This window comes from Ahaetulla prasina, chromosome 4, assembly GCF_028640845.1.
Source record: "Ahaetulla prasina isolate Xishuangbanna chromosome 4, ASM2864084v1, whole genome shotgun sequence".
Taxonomy (NCBI): Eukaryota; Metazoa; Chordata; class Lepidosauria; order Squamata; family Colubridae; genus Ahaetulla; species Ahaetulla prasina.
In genome coordinates this window covers 11,234,959-11,255,380 of record NC_080542.1, presented here as the reverse complement: position 1 = coordinate 11,255,380, position 20,422 = coordinate 11,234,959, and the positions used below count along the sequence as shown (strand labels likewise).

The following is a 20,422-nucleotide window of genomic DNA, read 5'->3' as shown; positions in this document are numbered from 1 at the left end:
TGATGCTTAATCCCCAAACTGCTGGCATGTTTCCCCTTCAAACTGGGTAGACCGGGCCAAAACTATGCCAGCCCGATCTTTTCTCTTCACATTGAGTAGACTAGGAGGGTTCCGCGGGGTGGATCCGACCGCACTGTGGGCTGGATCCGGCCTGCGGGCCGGGAGTTTGACACCCCTGATCTATGCCATCCGTCTGGTAAACTCACAAGATTCGTTTTTCTTGCCTTGTACATGTATACATCCAAACTGGGCCGTGTTGTTTCTCTGTGTCATATAATAATATATGTGGGTATGTGCATAATTTTGTAATGTATTTATTTTATTTTTGTCGTGGTTATGTAGTGTGCATTGGAGGTGATGACCCTTTGAAAGCCGTAGGCAACGAAATTTCATTTTAATGTATGCCGATTAGTGTACATTCAAAGTGACAAATAGTCTAAGTCTAAATAGCGGCAATTCAAAACACTCAACCTTCCAAATGTCTATGGAGATTCTGAGACATCCAGGTCACGGTTGTCCCAAAAGTCCTTCCCCCCCCCTCCCCCCAAAGAGGTGAGTGGACTTTCTGGTTTTGTTTGAAGACGTTTCGCTTCTCATCCAAGAAGCTTCTCCAGTTCTGACTGGATTATTTTTATTATTATTATTATTTATTCAATTTTTATACCGCCCTTCTCCCGAAGGACTCAGGGCGGTGTACAGCCAAGATAAAAACAAAACAATACAATACAAAATATACAATTTAAAATACAAATTAAAAAACTTATTATAAAGATGGCCATATAAAACTAAAAACCCCATTAAAATTAGTAATAAATTTAAAACCAATAAAATTTAGGCCAGCCCCGCGCGAATAAATAGATGTGTTTTCAATTCGCGGCGGAAGGTCCGAAGGTCAGGTATTTGGCATAAACCCGGGGGAAGTTCGTTCCAGAGGGTGGGAGCTCCCACAGAGAAAGATCTTCCCCTGGGGGCCGCCAGCCGGCATTGCTTGGCGGACGGCACCCTGAGAAGTCCCTCTCTGTGAGAGCGCACGGGTTGGTGGGAGGCATAAGGTAACAGCAGGCGGTCCCGTAAGTACCCAGGCCCTAAGCCATGGAGCGCTTTAAAGGTTGTAACCAAAACCTTAAAGTGTACCCGAAAGGCTACAGGCAGCCAGTGCAGTCTGCGCAGGAGCGGTGTTACACGGGAGCTATGCGGAGCTCCCTCTATCACCCGCGCAGCTGCATTCTGGACTAACTGCAGCCTCCGGGTGCACCTCAAGGGGAGCCCCATGTAGAGAGCATTACAATAATCCAAGTGAGAGGTAACGAGCGCATGAGTGACTGTGCACAAGGCATCCCGATCAAGGAAGGGGCGCAACTGCCGAACCAGGCGGACCTGGTGGAAGGCCCTCCTGGAGACGGCCGTCAAATGATCTTCAAACGACAGCCGTTCATCCAGGAGAACACCTAAGTTGCGCACCCTATCCTATGGGACCAATAACTCGCCTCCAACAGTCAGCTGCGGCTGCAGCTGACTGAATCGGGGTGCCGGCATCCACAGCCACTCCGTCTTGGAGGGATTAAGCTTGAGCCTGTTTCTCCCCATCCAGACCCGTACGGCTTCCAAACACCGGGACAGTACTTCAACAGCTTCGTTGGGGTGGCCCGGGGTGGAAAAGTACAGCTAAGTATCATCAGCGTACAGCTGGTATCTCACCCCAAAGCCACTGATGATCTCACCCAACGGCTTCATATAGATGTTGAACAGAAGGGGCGAGAGAATCGACCCCTGCGGCACCCCACAAGTGAGGCACCTCGCGGCCGACCTCTGCCCCCCCGTCAACACCGTCTGCGACCGATCGGAGAGATAGGAGGAGAACCACCAATACACGGTGCCTCCCACTCCCAATCCCCCCAACCGGCGCAGCAAGATACCATGGTCGATGGTATCAAAAGCCGCTGAGAGATCTAATAAGACCAGGGCAGAGGAATAACCCGTCCCTGGCCCTCCAGAGATCATCCACCAACGCTGTCTCCGTGCTGTATCCGGGTCGGATGGTGGGGAATGGAAGGATTTTATACTCCCTGCAGACAGCTGGACATCTGCATTCTTTTTAGTGAGTCATTAAGGTCATGGGAGGTTTTGTAAATGGTGGTGCAGAATATCTGACATATTCTTGACCAGGGATGTCAAACTCTGGATGCGGCCTGTGGAGTGCTTAGATCTGGCCTGTGGGACCATACTGGAAACAACAAAGGACCGACCCGTGGGGTGTCTGGCAGTGAAAATGGAGCTCAAGAGGGCTGCGCGCAACCCTTCTGGGCTCTGCTTTTGGCCATGATGGCCTCCTGCAACCCTCTGCTGGCAAAAACTACCTGGAGCTCTGTTTTCACTAAAACAGAGTGAAACAAACTAAAAATAAATCAAAAGGAGAAATGTTTCCCCTTTTGCATTTGAGCATGCAAGAAGGGGTAGGAAAGGAGAAAGGGAAAGGCAAAGGGGAAAAAAAAAGATGGGAAGATAGCCAGGAAGGAAAAATAAGGAAAGAGGGGAAGGAAGAAGAAAGGAGAATGAAGAGGGAAGGAGAGTGTCGAGCCCAGCTCCAGCTTGACGCATGACGCTACAGGGATACGGATCATGGGAGCAGCCCCTAATCAAAGATCCAAAGAGGTGACATGTTCGAGGGGTGCAGGGAAATGCGTTTAGGAAGCATGGGAAAGGTATCAGCACACTGGTGGCCGGGATAGAGGGAGATGAGGGCTGGGCGTTAGGAAGAGCTGCTTTAGTTCCGGGATTTAGCAGATGACGTGGCAGCTGGAAATGTCAGACGAGGAGGGAGAGAGCGGCCGGGCATCCAATCAACGGAGCAGTTCAGCCATGGGGCGGGGCCTGAGCAGCACGGGATGTTTAAAAAGGGGCTGAGAGGCAGAATCTCTCAGCGCTGACTTTACACAGAGAGACCTCGACTTTTACTGAAACCCTGTTCGTAGCAGACCCAATAAAATACGTCATTATTGGAAAGAAAACCACGTTAGCTTGTTTCTTTGCACGGCGTCTGACACAACTGTGACTGAGCAAGCCGAGAGAAGGGAAGGGAAGGGAAGGGAAGGGAAGGGAAGGGAAGGGAAGGGAAGGGAAGGGAAGAGAAGAGAAGAGAAGAGAAGAGAAGAGAAGAGAAGAGAAGAGAAGAGAAGAGAAGAGAAGAGAAGAGAAGGAAGATTATAGTGAAAATGAGGGAGGGTCTGAGGGAAATCTTGCCTTAGCATTTGGCACCACAGGTACCCCCAACACAAGTGACATTGGGCTGTTCATGCCCACCTCGTTCAACCTGAGGTCAAACACAACCCTGATGCGGCCCTCAATGAAATAAGAGTTTGACACCCCTGCTCTAGACCTAGCAAGGTGGGACACTATGCGGAAATGACATAAGGAAGCCCCTTACCACAAAGAACTGCATTGATGGCAATGTCTCTCCTTCAGGGATAGGTTCCGGAGCAGGCGGTTCTGGAGCTGGGAGCTGTTCGGTCTTAATGGGCCCGGTCACATCTAGCTCTTCGTCATCTTCATCATCCGTGATCTTGATGTCCAGATCTTCTGTATATTTCTTTCGCTTCACCTGACGGTTCGAACGCCGTTTCTAGAGACCGGGAGAAGAGGAACTGGTTTAAGGAAGATAACATCTTCCTCATCTTCATTTAACGACCCCATAAGCCCTTGCCGGGTGGAGTCTGGGCAAGCTAATGGAGCTAGCAGAGTGTTTTAATGGCCAGATGCCCTTCCTGTCGCCAAAGTGGAGTTTTGTTCAGCGGATATATTCTCAGTGTGCCGAGAGAGAGAGAGAGAGAGAAATATCTGCCTCTACCTAGGATTGAACTCACAGCCTCCTGATTGTGAGACGAGAGCTCTACCTCTAGGCCACCGCACCACTCCTTTTAAGGAAAATAACTTATCATTAAAAAAAACAAAACCATATCTGTATCAGTTCAATTCTTAGAGGGGAGAAAGGAAAAACAATAGCCGGGATTTTTAAGAAGAGACAACCATTTGTCTGAAATGATATAGGGCAGTGATGGCTAACCTATTTGCCATTGCATGCCAGGAGGCATGAGGTGGGGTCACATATACCCCCGCTCCTGGCATGCGATGGCCGGTAGGCCCGTTTTTCTCTCTCACCTGGCTCTAGAGCCTTTCTATGAGTCTGGGGAGGGCAAAAACAATCGTTTCCACTCCCCCCCCCGGAGGCCAGAAACTGGCCGTTTGCCAACTTCCGGTTGGACAGGAAGTGACGTTTTTGCTGTCCCCAGCCTCCAGAGACTCCTAGAGAGGCCTCCGGAGGGCCTCCGGAGTGTGTGTGCAGGGAAGACCATTTTCGCCCTCCCCAGACTCAGAGAGAGGCTCTGGAGCCAGGTGAGAGAGAAAAATGGGCCTCCCCACCCCCACCTCCAAGCCCTCCGGAAGCAGGAAACAGCCTGTTTTCCTACTTCTGGTGGGCCCAGAAGGCCCAAAAATCAGCTGAGCTCACGTGCCCACTGATATGGTTACACATGCCATAGGTTCGCCATCACAGATATAGGGGTTTCCTGCCTGAGCAAGGGGTTGGACTAGAAGACCTCTAAGGTCCCTTCCAACTCTGTTATTCTGTTAAGAAAACTGGATGCCATCAGCTAAATGTTGGTGAGGTCATATTGGGAGGTCAAACTTTCCCCCAAATCTTAGAAGAAGCAAGCAAAGATTCAGTTCCCCATTTTGGAAGGATAAATTCCACCTGCAAAGTCTTCCATATAAAGCACCATGAATCCTAGCAACCATGAAGGCATGTAAACTTGTCTGCGGCCTAATGAAATTATTGCTTCTGCTTTGGATTTTGAGATTGGATCCTTATTTTGGGTCATTTTTAAGAGACAGGATTATGCGTGCGTATTCGTAGCGCAAGAATAGAAGGAATGCTCAGTACTATGTGACTTCTGACACACAAATGTTCCTCTTTTGAATTGCCACCTCTTAGTCTTGTTGATTATTCAAAAGAACCACAAGACAAAGGTCTTGAACATTTTCTTTGGACTTTGAATATTGTTGTGGTCCGTCAGCAGCCTACGGAGCTGGTAACGGAGTCGGACAACGATGAGGCTGAGGTGAGGCCAGGGCCATCGGGAAATGAGGTGCGGACTCCAGAGCCTCCAGAGGCTGATAGTAATGAGGCAGAGGAACAGCAGGAGCCTGTTCCTAATGCATGCATGAGAAGAGCTGCCAGAAGGCAAGAGCAGCTCAAGCAGAGAGGACAACTCGGGAGAAGGGCCAAGAGATGATTGGCCCCTCCCATAAGGCTTAAAACAGACCAGCAATGGCGTTTGAGCTTTGTCGGAAAACAAGGTTGGTAGCTTCGTTTTCTGCTTCGTCTATGTCTTGCCTTTATTTTTGTGACTTCTGAACGTTTGCCAAGAAAGGCCTTTGGCAGTTTGCCTAATTGGACCAAGGTTTGCGATAGGACTGAGGAATTCGTGTTGGGAGGCATTTGCTTTAATTTGAGCTGAACGACGCTGGGAATGAAGCAATTCTCAGCTGTTCGCATAAAGTTTGTTTGTTTTTTCACGGACTGAGTTTCTTACTACCTACTTGGGCCTCGGTCACAACAAATAAGCTCACCCTTCCTGTTTAAAAGTTCAGAGAAAAAAAATAAGGCGGTTTCTTTTTCTGGCAGACGTGCAAACGTGTCAGTTTTTCAAATTTGTATGAAGCAAGGATTTTAATGAAGAGGCATCATTTATTTAATTTTTATTCCACTTTATTCCGAGGTGGCATTCAACCAGTTCAGAACAGTTTGTGTGAACCGGTAGGAGCAATCTGCCCCCTAAAACAACTCAAGATGGCGAACATACATGATACTCCTTCCCCATCTTATTTTCCCCTACCATTATCTTCATTTAACGACCCCATAATCCCTTGCGGGGTGGAGTCTGGGCAACTGAATGGAGCAAGCAGTGCGTTTTAATGGCCAGATATCCTTCCTGTCACCAATGAGGAGTTTTATTCAGCAGATATATTCTCAGTGTGCCTCAAAGAGAGAAGTATCTGTCTCTACCTAGAATCGAACTCACAGCCTCCTGATTGTGAGGCGAGAGTTCCACCTCTAGGCCACTGCACCACTCCATCTTATTTTCCCCATTGCGGCCACCAAATTCTCTTATCCGTGCTCATTTCCTAGATCTCAGCAAAGCAATCTGCTTTAATAAGACGGTTGGTGTTGCAAACACATTTCAGAGTGCTTCGCTCTGCCTGCTCTAAAATGCAATGGCAGATGCTCTCGCAACCCTCCTGATCAGTGAATGGGTGAGAGAAAGGAGTTGGAGCAAAGCAAGGCAACTATTTGGCTCCATGCGTGTGAAGCAAAGCAAGCTCTGAGACCTTTTTCTCTTGGGAAAGGTGTCTAGTGGGGGCAGTGCTCAGCTCCCGTTACATAGCCAAGGGAGCCAGCAATGGCATTTGAGCTTTGCCGGAAAACAAGGTTGGTAGCTTCGTTTTCTGCTTCGTCTATGTCTTGCCTTTATTTTTGTGACTTCTGAACGTTTGCCAAGAAAGGCCTTTGGCAATTTGCCTAATTGGACCAAGGTTTGCGATAGGACTGAGGAATTCGTGTTGGGAGGCATTTGAGCTGAACGACGCTGGGAATGAAGCAATTCTCAGCTGTTCGCATAAAGTTTGTTTGTTTTTTCACGGACTGAGTTTCTTACTACCTACTTGGGCCTCGGTCACAACCAATAAGCTCACCCTTCCTGTTTAAAAGTTCAGAGAGAAAAAATAAGGCGGTTTCTTTTTCTGGCAGACGTGCAAACGTGTCAGTTTTTCAAATTTGTGTGAAGCAAGGATTTTAATGAAGAGGCATCATTTATTTAATTTTTATTCCACCTTATTCCGAGGTGGCATTCAACCAGTTCAGAACAGTTTGTGTGAACCGGTAGTAGCAATCTGCCCCCTAAAACAACTCAAGATGGCGAACATACATGATACTCCTTCCCCATCTTATTTTCCCCCACCATCATTTTCATTTAACGACCCCATAATCCCTTGCGGGGTGGAGTCTGGGCAACTGAATGGAGCAAGCAGTGCGTTTTAATGGCCAGATGTCCTTCCTGTCACCAATGAGGAGTTTTATTCAGCAGATATATTCTCAGTGTGCCTCAAAGAGAGAAGTATCTGTCTCTACCTAGAATCGAACTCACAGCCTCCTGATTGTGAGGCGAGAGTTCCACCTCTAGGCCACTGCACCATTCCATCTTATTTTCCCCATTGCGGCCACCAAATTCTCTTATCCGTGCTCATTTCCTAGATCTCAGCAAAGCAATCTGCTTTAATAAGGCGGTTGGTGTTGCAAACACATTTTGGAGCGCTTCACTCTGCTTGCTCTAAAATGCAATGACAGATGCTCTCGCAACCCTCCTGATCAGTGAATGGGTGAGAGAAAGGAGTTGGAGCAAAGCAAGGCAACTATTTGGCTCCATGCGTGTGAAGCAAAGCAAGCTCTGAGACCTTTTTCTCTTGGGAAAGGTGTCTAGTGGGGGCAGTGCTCAGCTCCCGTTACATAGCCAAGGGAGCCAGCATTGCCTGTGGTCTTCATGTGGCCAGCATGAGTATACGCTGAGGCGCAGGGAACGCTGTTCCCTTCTCACCGAAGTGGTACCTATTTATCTAATTTCATTTTCATGCTTTCACAACTGCTTGATTGGCAGGAGCTGGGAAAAGGAACGGGAGCTCACCCCATCGTGTGGCGCTGGGTCTCAAACCCAGGCAGTCAGATTTCCAGCTAAGCGTCTTTTAACGCTGAGTCAACCCTTTTCTCTTGGGAAACGGTGGCAACAGAGCTGTTTGTATAGCCTTAACAGTTCTGACCTAGGCTTCCTTAAAAAGCATGAAGCAGTCTTGGTCCTGGCAAAACCTCTTTTATTTACACGACTGTGAATTCCTTTCATTCCCAGTCAGCAAGGCTTGTCAAAAAATCTTTCAGAGGAATATTTATCAACACAAACCTTATCTTACTTGGAAAGCTGCCAGATAACTAGTTTCCAAATGCAGTGAAAGGCAAAACTTGGCACAGAGTCTCTTAAGAATCACAAACAGAATTTTCCACTCTTGAAATGACTGACCAACTGAATTGTTTCCTGCAAAAGCCTACACCCCATTCTTCCCCTTTTGTTTCCTATGGGAGGGGCCAATCACTTTCAAAGTGTGGCGTTACTCCCAAGTTGACCCTGCTTTCTTAGTTTTTCTTGTCTTCTGGCATCTTTGCTCATGCACACAGTGGGAACAGGCTCCAGCTGTTCCTCTGTCTCATTGCTGTCTAGCTCCCTCTCTGCCTCCAACGCAGAGCCCTCATCTGAGTTTTCCCCAGCCCCCAGGACTGGACCAGGTTCCTCCCCAACCTCCTCACTCTCTGACTCTTCTGCCAGCTCTGCAACATTAATTTAGCTAATCCCCTCCCCAGTGAGAGTCGCCCTCTGGGCTCACCTGGATACTGGCCTCTTCCTCCTCACGCGGAGACTGGGCTGGCATCACCTCAGCATCTGAATTGTCTGAAGAAGCATTCCGTTTCCGTTTCTTCCCAACAACTGGCGTGATCGTGCTGGGAAAAAGGAGAATGTCACAAATGGAAATGACCCGGATCTCCTTCCTTTGAAAAGGAAGAACCGCCCTCCACTTCAAACTGTTCCGCTCCCGTTTACCTGGGTTTCCCTCGGCCTTTGCTCTTGCCGGATCCCGCCTGGCCCCTGCCCTTGCGTGGTCGGTCCTCTTTGGGGATGCGTTCACCCCCGCCCTTCCGGCGCCGCTTGCGTTCTCCCGTCTCTTCTGGCCGAACGCTAGGCAGCTCGTCCTCGTTCAGCACCCGTGGGATGTTCTGCTCGCCCCGGGCTCGGGCCCGAGCGATGGCCTCTGCCACGATCCGGTTGGCCTTCTCCTGCTTCTTCTGATGCTCCAGCTTGCGGGATTCGTCTGAGCTGCTGCGTGTACCGCTGGAGGACGGGAGGGCCGCCACCTCACTGCTGCTCAGCACCTTCACTACTGAGAGTCCTGAGGAGCTGCCTTGGGACGAACTGGCCTGTAAAGGGTTACAGAATTAGAAGATGTCCTCCATGAAACATCCTGGTTCTGTCTAGATATGAGGCTGGTATTCAGAAGATGGATAAGAACAGAACCCATTACCTGAAGGTGGGTAGATGGGGAGTTCTGAGGCTCCTAAAACTGAAGACCTAAAGGCTCTTACTAAAGGCTGGTACCTTGCTCAATAGTAGTACTTGTGAGAGGGATCTTGGGAGTCCTAATGGACAATCATTTAAATATGAGCCAGAGAGAGAGGGGGGGAGGGAGAGGGAGAGAGAGAGAGAGAGAGAGATGAGATAGAGAGATGAGAGAAATGAGAGAGAAAGATGAGAGGGAGATGAGATAAGATGCGGGGGGAGAGACACAGAGAGAAAGAGATACCTGTTTCCTAGAGAAAAGAAAACACCGGGAGCTACAAAACCTGGGTAGATGTGGCTGGGGGTGTGTCGTGTGACCGGGTGGGAGTGAGTGACCTCGAGTTGGCCGCGCCCACCCAGGTTTTGTGGTTCCCGGTGTTTTCTGTGGGAAACGGGTCCAAATGGCTCTTTGAGTGTTTAAGGTTGCAAACCCCTGGTCTAGTTTAATGAAAAAGAAGGATTGGGGGGACATGTTAGCAGTCTTCCAATATCTCAGGGGCTTCCACAAAGAAGTGGGAATCAAGCTATTTTCCAAAGCACCCGAGGGCAGGACAAGGAGCAATGGGTGGAAACTAATCAAGGAGAAAAGCAATCTAAGAACTAAGGAGAAATTTCCTGACAGTTACAACAATTAAATCAGTGGAACAACTTGCCTTCAGAAGTTGTGAATGCTCCAACAACACTGGAAGTTTTTAAAAAGAAGTTGGGACAACCATTTGTCTGAAGTGGTGTAGGGTTTCCTGCCTAAGCAGGGGGTTGGACTAGAAGACCTCCAAGGTCCATTCAGCCTCCGATCCTATCCTATCCTATCCTATCCTATCCTATCCTATCCTATCCTATCCTATCCTACCCTATCCTATCCTACCCTACCCTACCCTACCCTACTCTATTCTACCATAACTTCAGAAACACAAGGGGGGAGTAACAGGTGAGGAGAACCCATTCCACCACGAAATTTCTAAGCTGGCTGAAAAGGGAAATAGATCCTTTCTTCACTAGCCAATACAGACTACATGGAGTCGACGTATCCTAATAGCAATAGCATTTAAGACATATACAGGTCGCCCACAACTTACAACAGTTCATTTGGTGACCGTTCAAAATTACGATAGCAGTGAAAAAAGTGACTTAGGACCATTTTTTCACAGTTAGGATCTTTGTGGCATCCTCGTGCACATGGGCTCAAAATTCAGATGGTTCATATTTACGACAGAAAACAGGTCCCAAGGTCTCGTGATCCCGTTTTGCGACCTTCTGACATACAAAGTCAACGGGGGAATTCCAGATTCACTTAACAACTAGGTTACTAACTTATCAATTGCGATGATTCCTTTAACTATGGCAAGAAAAGTCATAAAATGTGGAATGAACTGCCGGTGGGACTCCGTCTTCTCCCTGATCTTCGGACCTTTAAACGCGAGCTCAAGACTTTCTTTTTTCACCTAGCGGGGCTGGCCTGATTGATTGATTTTAATATTTGGGGATTTTAGCGGGTTTCTTAACAGGGGTTTTTATCTTTTGTAATTTTTATCTAATATTTTTAAGTATACAGCAGTTTAATTAGATTTTTAATTTTGTTATGGTATTTTAAATGGTTTTTGGATTATTGTCCTTTTACTTCTGTACACCACCCTGAGTCTTCGGAGAAGGGCGGTATAAAAATGTGAATGAATGAATGAATGAATGAATAAATAAATAAATAAAAAATAGGGCAAAAGTCACTTAACAAATGTCTCGCTTAACACAACATGCAAAATTTTGGGCTCCGTTGTGGTCATAACTCAAGGACTACCCGTATACCGCTTCACAGGGCTGTATAGCCCTCTCTAAAGCGGTTTACGGGGTCAGCCTACTGCCCCCAACAATCTGGGCCTGCATTTTACCAACCTCGGAAGGATGGAAGGCCGAGTCAACCTTGAGCCTGGTGCGAATCGAACTGCTGGCAGCGACAGTCAGCAGAAGTAGGGCCTCTGGTGGCTCAGACTGCTAAGACAGTCTGTTATTAACACAGCTGCTTGCAATTACTGCAAGTTCAAATCCCACCAGGCCCAAGGTTGACTCAGCCTTCCATCCTTTATAAGGTAGGTAAAATGAGGACCCAGATTGTTGGGGGCAATAAGTTGACTTTGTATATAATATACAAAAGGATGAAGACTATTGCTTAACATAGTGTAAGCTGCCCTGAGTCTTCAGAGAAGGGCGGGATATAAATGCAAATAAAAAAAAAAGTAGCCTGCAATACTGCATTCCAACCGCTGCGCCACCACGGCTCACGCTATTATTATTAAGATGTTATGCAAACCAACCTCAACGATTTTTTCTGGGTTCCCTCTGGAGCTCTTACTATATGTCGCTGGTCACTTTTTGGTCCCCTTTCGGTTCTTTTTATTAGGATGTCTGGCCCCCATTTAATAGGGTGGTCCTCAACTTACAAGCGGTCACTTAGCAACTGTTGGAAGTTTTATTTATTTATTTATTTATTTATTTATTTATTCATATTTTTATACCGCCCTATCTCCCTAGGGACTCAGGGCGGTGTACAGCCATATAAAAACACATAAATATACAAAGTAAAACATTCATCTAAAAAACTTATTATATCGGCCAAATAATTAAAATAGACATATAAATAATAAAACCCAGTTTAAAACCAAATCTAAAATTTAAGCATTTAAAAATTTAAAAAACTTAAAAATCTAGTCCAGCCCTCAAATGAATAAGTGTGTCTTAAGCTCGCGGAAGGTCCAAGGTCGGAAGTTGACGAAGCCCGGGGGGGAGCTCGTTCCAGAGGGTGGGAGCCCCCCCAGAAAAGGCCCTCCCCCTGGGCGTCGCCAGTCGGCACTGCCTGGCCGACGGCACCCTGAGGAGTCCCTCCCTGTGAGAGCGCATGGGCCGGTGGGACACATTCGGTGGCAGCAGATGGTCCCGTAAGTAACCCGGCCCTATGCCATAGAGCGCTTTGAAGATCATTACCAAAACCTTGAAGCGCACCCAGAAAACCACAGGCAGCCAGTGCAGTCTGCGCAGGAGAGGTGTTACATGGGAGCCACGAGGGGCTCCCTCTATCACCCGCGCAGCTGCATTCTGAACTACCTGAGTCTCCGGTGCTCCTCAAGGGAGCCCCATGTAGAGAGCATTGCAGTAGTCCAGGCGAGATGTCACGAGCATGAGTGACCGTGCATAAGGCGCCCCGGTCTAGAAAGGGACGAACTGGCGAACCAGGCGAACCTGGTAAAAGCTCTCCTGGAGACGGCACGGCTATGACGAACCCCTCCCCCATTGTACTTATGACTTGGCTTTGATCTTCTGGCACCTGCCCTTCTCCACAATTGTATGATCGCATTTCAGGCGCTCGGCAACTAGCCCACATTTACATCCCTTTGCAGTGTCCCATGGTCACACAACCATTGTTTATGAGGGGATTTTTTGGGCTTGAAAACGGTATTCCGCTTTATAAAATGTGAATGAATGAATGAATGAATGAATAAATAATAATAAAAATAGGGCAAAAGTCACTTAACAAATGTCTCGCTTAACACAACATGCAAAATTTTGGGCTCCGTTGTGGTCATAACTCAAGGACTACCCGTATACCACTTCACAGGGCTGTATAGCCCTCTCTAAAGCGGTTTACGGGGTCAGCCTACTGCCCCCAACAATCTGGGCCTGCATTTTACCAACCTCGGAAGGATGGAAGGCCGAGTCAACCTTGAGCCTGGTGCGAATCGAACTGCTGGCAGCGACAGTCAGCAGAAGTAGGGCCTCTGGTGGCTCAGACTGCTAAGACAGTCTGTTATTAACACAGCTGCTTGCAATTACTGCAGGTTCAAGTCCCACCAGGCCCAAGGTTGACTCAGCCTTCCATCCTTTATAAGGTAGGTAAAATGAGGACCCAGATTGTTGGGGGCAATAAGTTGACTTTGTATATAATATACAAATGGATGAAGACTATTGCTTAACATAGTGTAAGCTGCCCTGAGTCTTCAGAGAAGGGCGAGATATAAATGCAAATAAAAAAAAAAGTAGCCTGCAATACTGCATTCCAACCGCTGCGCCACCACGGCTCACGCTATTATTATTAAGATGTTATGCAAACCAACCTCAACGATTTTTTCTGGGTTCCCTTACTATAGCTCTTACTATATGTCGCTGGTCACTTTTTGGTCCCCTTTCGGTTCTTTTTATTAGGATGTCTGGCCCCCATTTAATAGGGTGGTCCTCAACTTACAAGCGGTCACTTAGCAACTGTTGGAAGTTTTATTTATTTATTTATTTATTTATTTATTTATTCATATTTTTATACCGCCCTATCTCCCTAGGGACTCAGGGCGGTGTACAGCCATATAAAAACACATAAATATACAAAGTAAAACATTCATCTAAAAAACTTATTATATCGGCCAAATAATTAAAATAGACATATAAATAATAAAACCCAATTTAAAACCAAATCTAAAATTTAAGCATTTAAAAATTTAAAAAACTTAAAAATCTAGTCCAGCCCTGCGCAAATGAATAAGTGTGTCTTAAGCTCATGGAAGGTCCGAAGGTCGGAAGTTGACGAAGTCCTGGGGAGCTCTGCTCCAGAGGGTGGGAGCCCCCACAGAAAAGGCCCTTCCCCTGGGTGTCGCCAGTCGGCACTGCCTGGCCGACGGCACCCTGAGGAGTCCCTCCCTGTGAGAGCGCACGGGTCGATGGGAGGCAATCGGTGGCAGCAGATGGTCCCGTAAGTAACCCGGCCCTATGCCATGGAGCGCTTTGAAGATCATTACCAAAACCTTGAAGCGCACCCGGAAAACCACAGGCAGCCAGTGCAGTCTGCGCAGGAGAGGTGTTACATGGGAGCCACGAGGGGCTCCCTCTATCACCCGCGCAGCTGCATTCTGAACTAACTGAGTCTCCGGTGCTCCTCAAGGGAGCCCCATGTGAGAGCATTGCAGTAGTCCAGGCGAGATGTCACGAGCATGAGTGACCGTGCATAAGGCGTCCCGGTCTAGAAAGGGACGCAACTGGCGAACCAGGCGAACCTGGTAAAAAGCTCTCCTGGAGACGGCCGTTACGACGAACCCCCCCTCCCCCCCATTGTACTTATGACTTGGCTTTGATCTTCTGGCACCTGCCCTTCTCCACAACTGCATGATCGCATTTCAGGCACTCGGCAACTAGCCCACATTTACATCCCTTTGCAGTGTCCCATGGTAACACAACCATGGTTTATGAGGGGATTTTTTGGGCTTGAAAACGGTATTCCGTTTTCCAGCAAGAACACGCACTGCAGAAAATGGGTTCACTGAACGACCGTGGGTTTTGCTTAACAACCCACTGAACAACTATGGTGAGTCACTTCACAACCGCCACAAGAAATGACATCAAATTAGGTCGGCCATATGATGGCTTACTTAATGACTTGCATAATTCTGGGCTCAATTATGGTCATAAGTGAAAAAACTACATGTATGTTGGATAGTTGTTGTTGTTGTTTTTGTTATGTGGTTCTTTTTGTTTTTGTGTCGCGTACGGTCCGGAGTCACAATTTGAAATGGGCAATCCTATAAATCTGTTCAATAAATTTATAGGAAAGCCACTCCAAGGGTTTTGCTGCCTTGGGCTAGCACTATTTAAATGAATGCCATCTACTGACATTGATAAGAAAAAATAAACAAACTCTGGGAAGTTTGTAAGACATAAATATACATTTTATAAGTGACTGTATGAACAGTCATGGACTGTGATGGCGAACCTACGGCCCGCGTGCCACAGGTGGTATTGGTGGGCACGCGAGCTCAGCTCCTGATTTTTGGGCCTTCTGGGCCCACCAGCAGTATGGAAATAGGCTGTTTCCTACCTCCAGAGAGCCTGGGGGCGTGGGTGGGTGGGAAAGGCCTGTTTTTTGCTCTCCTCAGGCCCCAGAGCCTTTCTAGGAGGCTGGGGAGGGCGAAAACGGCTTTCCTTCCCCTCAGAGCCCCTCCTGAGGCTGGAAATGGCTCGTTTGCCGACTTCCGGTGGGGCGGGAAGTGCTGTTTTTCTTAGCCATCACTGGTCTAGGATCTCAAGACCAATCCTGAGAAGTCTGGAAATACATTCAGAGCATTGATTTGTTGCATATTCTTGACAGGCAACCAGCACGTGTAACGACAGTCTGTGTTCACTGTGGGTAATTTGCTTCTTTTATTTAACGAAAAACAGCTAGGTAACCTTGGGCCAGTCCCTCTCTCTCTCAGCCCAATTCACCTCACAGAGTTGTTGTGGGGAAAAGAGGAGGGGGCAGGTGTGTTGCATGCGTTTGCCCTCTTGAGTGATTTGTAAAAATAATAAAAGGCGGGTTATAAATAAAATGTTGTTTCTGACGTTATGTCGCCTTACGGCAGTTCCATTGGGAGGATCAGGCCATGCAACGGGCATCTTCTGCAAGGAAGCAAGCAATTTATTCAGCTCCTCTGCCACTTTATGATCTTTCTTTAAAAGGCCTTCCACCTCACTTGATTACTTGAGGAAAAGAGACCAGACACAAGTCACTGCCTCTGTTCCTGTTGTGGTCCGCTGGCAGCATGCAGAGCTGGCAGCAGAGTCGGACAGTGAGGAGGCTGGGGAGGAACATGGGCCAGTCCTGGAGTCGGGGGAAGGCTCAGATGAGGACTCTGCGTCGTAGGCAGAGATGGGGGCCTGGACCCAGAGCCTCCGGAGTCTGACGTCAGAGAGGCAGAAGAACAGGGACAGCCTGTTCCCAGTGCACGCATGCACACAGCTGCCAGAAGGCAAGAACAGTTAAGACAAAAGGGACAACTTGGGAGTAAGGCTTGGAGATGATTGGCTCCTCCCATAAGACATAAAGGAGGAGCAAAGGCACATGAGCCTTTGCGGGAAGCAACTTTGTTCGTTCTGGTCGATTTACATTCTGAAGCTCCGTTTTTTGACTCTGTGCTCCGTGTGGCCTTGCAAAGCTAATTGCCAATTAGGTTTTCGGCAGCGTGTCAAAGGAAATAAAGGTGGGTGATTATTAGCGTTATCCCGAAGGACTGTGGCAGACTTCTGTCGGACTTTGTGATTCAGGCACAGGCTATGAATGAACAAAATTCACAGCCGCTGAAATAAAAAGAGGGTTTTTGGGACTAATTGTGTGTTTTTTACTGTATCAGGAAGCCTAGGACAGAACAGTTCCAATATTTTCACACTCAAGCAACGAATGAAGGCTATATTCATTTAGGCCAGGGGTGTCACACTTGTGTCGTCACGTGATGTATCAGGGGTTTTTTTTCGCCCTTTAAACCGGGCGTGGGCATGGCCAGTGTGTGATGCATATGGCCCGCAGGCTTGTGAGTTTGACAGCCCTGATTTGGGCCTTTTGTAACTAGCACAAATCTCTTTAAAAGACAAGGAGCTGAGTACGTACAAGAAAAATCAGTGATTGTCTATTGCTGTTCAATCAATTAAACTTACCGGTTAAAATGCAGGATATTTCATAGGCTTAGCCATGAAAGCCGGCTGTGTGACTTTGGCCAATCGCCACAAGACGGTGAGTTCTAGTCCCGCCTTAGGCATGAAAACCGGCTGGCTGACTTTGGGCCCATCACCTGGAGAACGGTGAGTTCTAGTCCCGCCTTAGGCATGAAAACCGGTGATTTTGAGCCCGTTGCTCTGTCTCAGCCCAACCCAACTTACAGGATTGTTGTGGGGAAAATAGGAGAAACAAAATAGGGGAGATTTTGTGGAACAAAATAGGTGCGTTGGATATGTTTTCCACCTTCAAGTAGTTGTGAAAATAATAAAGCCAAGATACAACAAACAAATGCATTTTTGTTCTGCCAGGCAAAAGACGAGGGCATTTCTTTTGCCAATGTGAGAGACAGGATGTGGACTGGGTGCTTCAACATAGCAGAATTATAATTTCTAAAAATCAGATACAAATTCAGGATTTCCACACGTACACTAAACTTGCTTTCTTTTTTTGCAACTTTTTTTAGGACTTAAGGTCAACCAAACCAACCTTGTTTCTCCAATAATGCTTTCTTTATCATGTTGTAAAAGAGCTTATAAGTGGACTATAGAAGGAATAGATCAGACATCCAGCCCTTGGTTATCAATGAAGACTGAGTGGAGCAAGTGGCCAGTTTTAAGTTTCTGGGTGTTATCATAAAAGAGGACCTGACCTGGGGTGCTTAAATTGCAGCACCGGTCAAAAGGGCCCAGCAGAGATTATACCACCTGAGACATTTCAGGAAACAACAACTGAATGAAAAACTGCTGGTGACCTTCTACTGCTGCACATAGAACGTATTTTAACTTACTGCTCCTGTGTATGGTTTGCCAATTGCACAGTGGCAGATAGAACAACGCTCCAGAGGGTTAACATCATTGCTGTTCTGTCCCCACTTCCACTTCATGGAGAAACACGAATTTCACAGTCCTTTTATTGACACAGACCTGATTCTTCTGTAGGAAGCACAAGACTTGGCAGCGACCGTGCAGGGCCTGCCAAGTTCTGAAGCCTTAATCTCGGACAGAGATAAAAGCACTCGTGTCCCAGTCCCGTTGCCAAGCTTACAGGAAAGGAAGGCCTTTAACTCCCGAGCGACCGAGCTGCAACACACGCTGGGTAGATTTTTGTCCGTCACGAAGCCCGACGGCAGCTCCACCCGCTTTTATCCCCTATGGGGTGTGGCTCCGTGACTCAGCACTCTCTGAGCCTGCCACACCTTTTCCTCTGTTGCACACGCTTATCTTTAAGTCGCTGCCTCGGGTCGATCCAGGATTGATCATCAGCAGCTGGGACTTGAGATGTTGCCAGGGAGGAGGAGGGTGCGGGAGAGGAAGGCTTTGTCAGCTCCTCCTCCTGGCCTGCAGCTGGAACTTGGGGTAGTGCCAGCGAGGAGGGTCCTGGCGAGGGAGGCCTTGCTGGCTCTTCTCCCTCACTCTCCGAGTCACTCTCCTCCATGAGGGCAGGCTCGGCTCGGGGGCCGGAGCCACAACAATTGCCCAGAGGATCATTGGTTGCCCTCTCCCCTCTTTGGAAGAGCTTTCTAGCTCCCGCGGCCTTAAGAAAGTTCAAAACATTCTTAAAGCTCCATCTCATGCTGGGCACCCCTTTTTTTTTTTTTTTTTTGAACTATTACCATCTGGCAGACCGTACAGGACAATACGAACAAGGACAAATAGGCTGAAAAATAGCTTCTATCCCAGGGCAGTAACTATACTGAATTCTACGGTATTTTGTTGTTCGTTGCGAAGTCGTGTCCGACCCATTGCGATATTAATGCAATATCGGGTTTTCAATTTCAATTATATAGAATGTGAAGGATCTGTGTTTTGTGTTATTTTTATAGTTATAATGTCTACTGAAGATGGCATTTAATTTCGTTGTACGAGGTGCAATGACAATAAAGTAAACTGTACGAAACTAAACTTAAAAGCCTTCTTCCCAACTTCTGGGAAGGATCGTTTCCCTTACCTGTGGCTGCAGCACGACTTTGACGGGGACCGTCACCCTTTGACCTGTGCCCCCAACCACTTGGGCTTGTTGGACCGCGGGTACGCCTAAAGGGGTCTGCTGGCCGGAGGCGCCGGCCGTGGTCGGCTGCAAGAGCTGGATCTTCTGCGTCCCCGGCTGGCCGCTGGATTGCTGTTGCTGTCCTGGCTGTTGAACCTGTAGCTGGATGGTCACCACTTTGGCAGGTTGCCCCGGCACTCCTTTGGCCTGGCTTAGGGCAGCCAGCTGATTCCCTTGAAGGACAATCTTGCCAGGCAAACTGCCCAAAACAACTTGCCGCTGTCCCGGAGCATTTCCAGCCGCTGGGGGTTGCTGGAGAACCAAGGTGATGCGTTTAGACTCTCCCTGAGAGGAAGAAAACAGGAGAGAGGTGGTCAGTTCTTGCAGGCTGCAATGCCTGGGCATCAAAGATATAATCACAACATTTTTTTTCCCTGCACATATAGGACCTCCGCCCACCCCCGCCAAAAAAACCCCCACAAAGATATAAACAGAATCAAGATACTCCTCCAGACATTTGTGCTAGGAGGGTTAAGCAACCTTTGATGTCTGATTACTTTTATCTTTGTGTCTTCTGCTGTAAGTTAAAAGTAAAGGTTCCCCTCACACATATGTGCTAGTTGTTCCTGACTCTAGGGGGTGGTGCTCATCTCCGTTTCAAAGCCGAAGAGCCAGCGCTGTCCAAAGACGTCTCCATGGTCATATGGCCGGCAAAAGGCGCACAGAACACTGTTACCTTCCCACCAAAGGTGATCCCTATTTTTCTACTTGCATTTTGTTATGTGTTTTCGAACTGCCAAGTTGGCAGAACCTAGGACAAGTCACAGGAGCTCACCCCATTACACGGCACAAGGGGTTCGAACTGCTGAACTGCCGACCATTCGATTGACAAGCTCAATCGACAAGATCTTGTTTCAGATCGACAAGCTGTTAAGTTAGGAATGGCTTAAAGAAACAAAAGAAATCCTAAATATTTATTATCAGGGTTGGCTTTAATTTTATCGTTTGGTTTTAAGCCCCGAATGCCACCCTGAGTCACTTCTATCAGAGGGGTGGCCAAATAAACAAACAACTTCATCAATAAACACACGCACTCACACCGCAAACATTGCTCTCAAGCTAGAACTGGAAAATACTTATGACTGCCGCTAATTCCATACGCAGAAAAGTGGGAGACTATACTGTATATATACAGGTGCACATAAACACACAGGTAACAGGCACCCTTTAAAAGAAAAGAAAAAAGAAAAAAGTGACCACAGGCTTAGCTGCATAAGCCACAGGAACACAAAGAAGAGATTTCTTATGGTCTTTGCTTCAGCAAAAATGCAAATCTGAAACCTGGCCTTTAGCAAACGCTTGGATCAGCCTGGCTGGGGAAGCCCTGCAGCCATAAACTCCAGCTCATCCCAAAGGTTACAGACACAAACTTTTTTTGGGCCTTGTCTCTTCCCATAGTGGATCGCTCGGAACTCTATGGCAAAGCTGTGGCAAAGAGCTAAGAATCTGAACGTTTCAAATATGTCCCTGCGCTTGGACATCTGGCATGACAGAAAGCAATAGGCTCTAGCTTCCCTGATCGTTTAAAATCGCCTTCCTTTCTTCCTTTCCTTTTTCCTTCCCTCTTCATTCTCCTTTCTTCTCCCTTCCCCCTCTTTCCTTATTTTCCCTTCCTTATTCTCTTCCCATCTTTTTTCTTTCCTCTTTCCCTTTCTCAGTTTTCGCTGAC

General features: G+C 47.6%; 1 protein-coding gene across 9 annotated transcripts in view; it reads right to left on the bottom strand.

The window, feature by feature from the left end:
• CHD8 (chromodomain helicase DNA binding protein 8) overlaps positions 1-20,422 on the bottom strand; it is a 132,692-nt gene that overhangs the window by 75,618 nt on the left and 36,652 nt on the right. For all 9 annotated transcript variants that reach the window (XR_009154843.1, XM_058180335.1, XM_058180339.1 and 6 more), the window contains 4 exons: positions 18,655-19,038; positions 8,697-9,070; positions 8,482-8,596; positions 3,425-3,619 (listed from right to left, as the gene is read on the bottom strand). Coding sequence is in view for 8 of the 9 variants with exons in the window: in XM_058180335.1 (XP_058036318.1) it covers positions 3,425-3,619; positions 8,482-8,596; positions 8,697-9,070; positions 18,655-19,038 (1,068 nt within the window). In the remaining variant the exon portion in view is untranslated. The remainder of the gene's footprint in view (positions 1-3,424; positions 3,620-8,481; positions 8,597-8,696; positions 9,071-18,654; positions 19,039-20,422) is intronic.